Source organism: Pollachius pollachius, assembly GCF_949987615.1.
Source record: "Pollachius pollachius genome assembly, contig: scaffold_499, whole genome shotgun sequence".
In the NCBI taxonomy this organism is placed as follows: Eukaryota; Metazoa; Chordata; class Actinopteri; order Gadiformes; family Gadidae; genus Pollachius; species Pollachius pollachius.
The window spans coordinates 12,501-14,476 of NW_027641188.1; the positions used below are offsets into that span (position 1 = coordinate 12,501).

Here is a 1,976-nt window from a genome sequence, read left to right on the forward strand (position 1 = left end):
ATTACCATACACACCGACACTCACCTCACCAGCATGGTGCTGAGACAGAAGAGCAGGTTTAGCTCTTTAGTTTATGGTAATGTTACAATAGTGCTTTGGGCACATCTTACAACAACAACTGACCAGTATCTAGCATCAAAAGTTTTGATACTATTGAAGGGCGGACATTTCTAGTTTAGTGTAATCCAGACAGAGTATCATCTGAACAATTGTTGTTCATTTGTGAATGCTTCATTTAGCTTCTGTGTTTGATGGTTAACTCGTGTGCTTTTATGGCACTCTGTCTGTCACTTGGTAGAATTTTTTTTTTTTTTTGGGATATGTAGTTCATGTGGTTTGAAGACATATCTGGCTTGGATGTGAAAGTGATTTATTGTTCAATTGTCTTGTTGCAACCCGTAATCTCAGTCACGGCCTCAAAGGGCCTCACTGGTCCTCAGTTGTTGTTCTTCGAAGAACTTTAATCTTTGACTTCTATGGTATCGCTGGAAAATAAAATGGTTGCCTTGTTTATTTTTTCAATAACCGTGTTTCGTCCACGGTTATTGTAGACGAAACGATGGCGTACTAATCCTAATCCATATGTTGTGTGCGTTGAACCCCCAGATCATCCGGGGGCTGTTGAAGTACTGGCCAAAGACCTGCACACAGAAAGAGGTCAGACAGGAGCGTGTGTGTGTGTCTGTGTGTGTATTTGTGTGCGCTTGTGTGTCTGTTCGTGTGTGCGCGTGTGTGTGCGCGTGTGTGTGCGTGTGCGTGTGCTTGTGTGTCTGTGCTTGTGCGTGTGTGTGAGGGCGAGGGTCCCTCCGGGTTGCTGTTTGTTAGTCACCGAGTGGGACCTACTTTCCCTGTAAACAGTTCAAACACACTCTTTCCATGTTCCACGTTTCCGTTGTCCTCGGTATTTTCGTCTTTGCTTTGTCTCTCGTAGACTTTCCTCATTTAAAGAATGGAAAACAGGAGGATTTGGATTGTGTTTATCTCTGCGGTCCATGACGACATCTAGTCATGGATGTGAAAAACACGGGAGAGAAAAATCTTTTTTTCTGTGTAGCATTGATGAAGTACAGAAAGGAAGAAGCATGCAACATTTTAGCATATTCAAGATATGAGACTTTATCGAAATGTTACATTTTTATGCGTGCTTGAATGTTTGTGACTACTTTGCACCTGTATTTGTGTATGCATCTGTATATTTTGAATACAAGTTGGTTTGTGTGGTCTGTCTATGCCCTTATTTCGTATATGTGTTGGTGTTTTTGTGTGTATGTGTTTACTTTTGTATCTATATGTGTTTCTCTCGGTGCGCGTGTGTTAATCTTGTATCCATGTGTGTCTCATGGATGCTCACTGTGTGTGCGTGCGTGTGTGCAGGTCATGTTCCTGGGGGAGATCGAAGAGATCCTGGATGTGATCGAGCCCTCCCAGTTCCTCAGGGTCCAGGAGCCGCTCTTCAAGCAGATCGCCGCCTGCATCTCCAGCCCGCACTTCCAGGTCTGACCGCCACCCCCTGCCTCCTCCAATCTGCCCGGCTTATTCCACATGAGGCTTTGTCTTCAGCACCATACGTAAAAACAAAACTAATGCTAATAATACTAACAGGGACGTACACAGTGTGAGCCTCAAGGTGGACCACTGTGCACTTCAACACTATACGTCTGGTAGTACTAATACTAATACTAATGATGAGTCCTAACGATGGCGTACTAATACTAATGACGACTCCTAACGATGGTGTACTGATACTAATGACGAGTCCTAACGATGGTGTACTGATACTAATGATGAGTCCTAACGATGGCATACTAATACTAATGATGAGTCCTAACGATGGCGTACTAATACTAATGACGACTGCTAACGATGGCGTACTAATACTAATGACGAGTCCTAACGATGGTGTACTGATACTAATGACGAGTCCTAACGATGGCGTACTAAATACTAATGACGAGTCCTAACGATGGCGTACTAAT

General features: G+C 43.5%; 1 protein-coding gene across 1 annotated transcript in view; it reads left to right on the forward strand.

Annotated features, from left to right (window-relative positions):
- The window catches only part of LOC307091720 (serine/threonine-protein phosphatase 2A 56 kDa regulatory subunit beta isoform-like), a gene marked incomplete at both ends in the record, with an annotated part of 13,456 nt that extends 11,956 nt beyond the window's left edge, over positions 1–1,500 (forward strand). The window contains 2 exon segments of the mRNA XM_079759370.1: positions 607–657; positions 1,375–1,500. Of these exon segments, the coding sequence (XP_079615496.1) occupies positions 607–657; positions 1,375–1,500 (177 nt within the window).
- Positions 1,501–1,976: the final 476 nt, after the last annotated feature.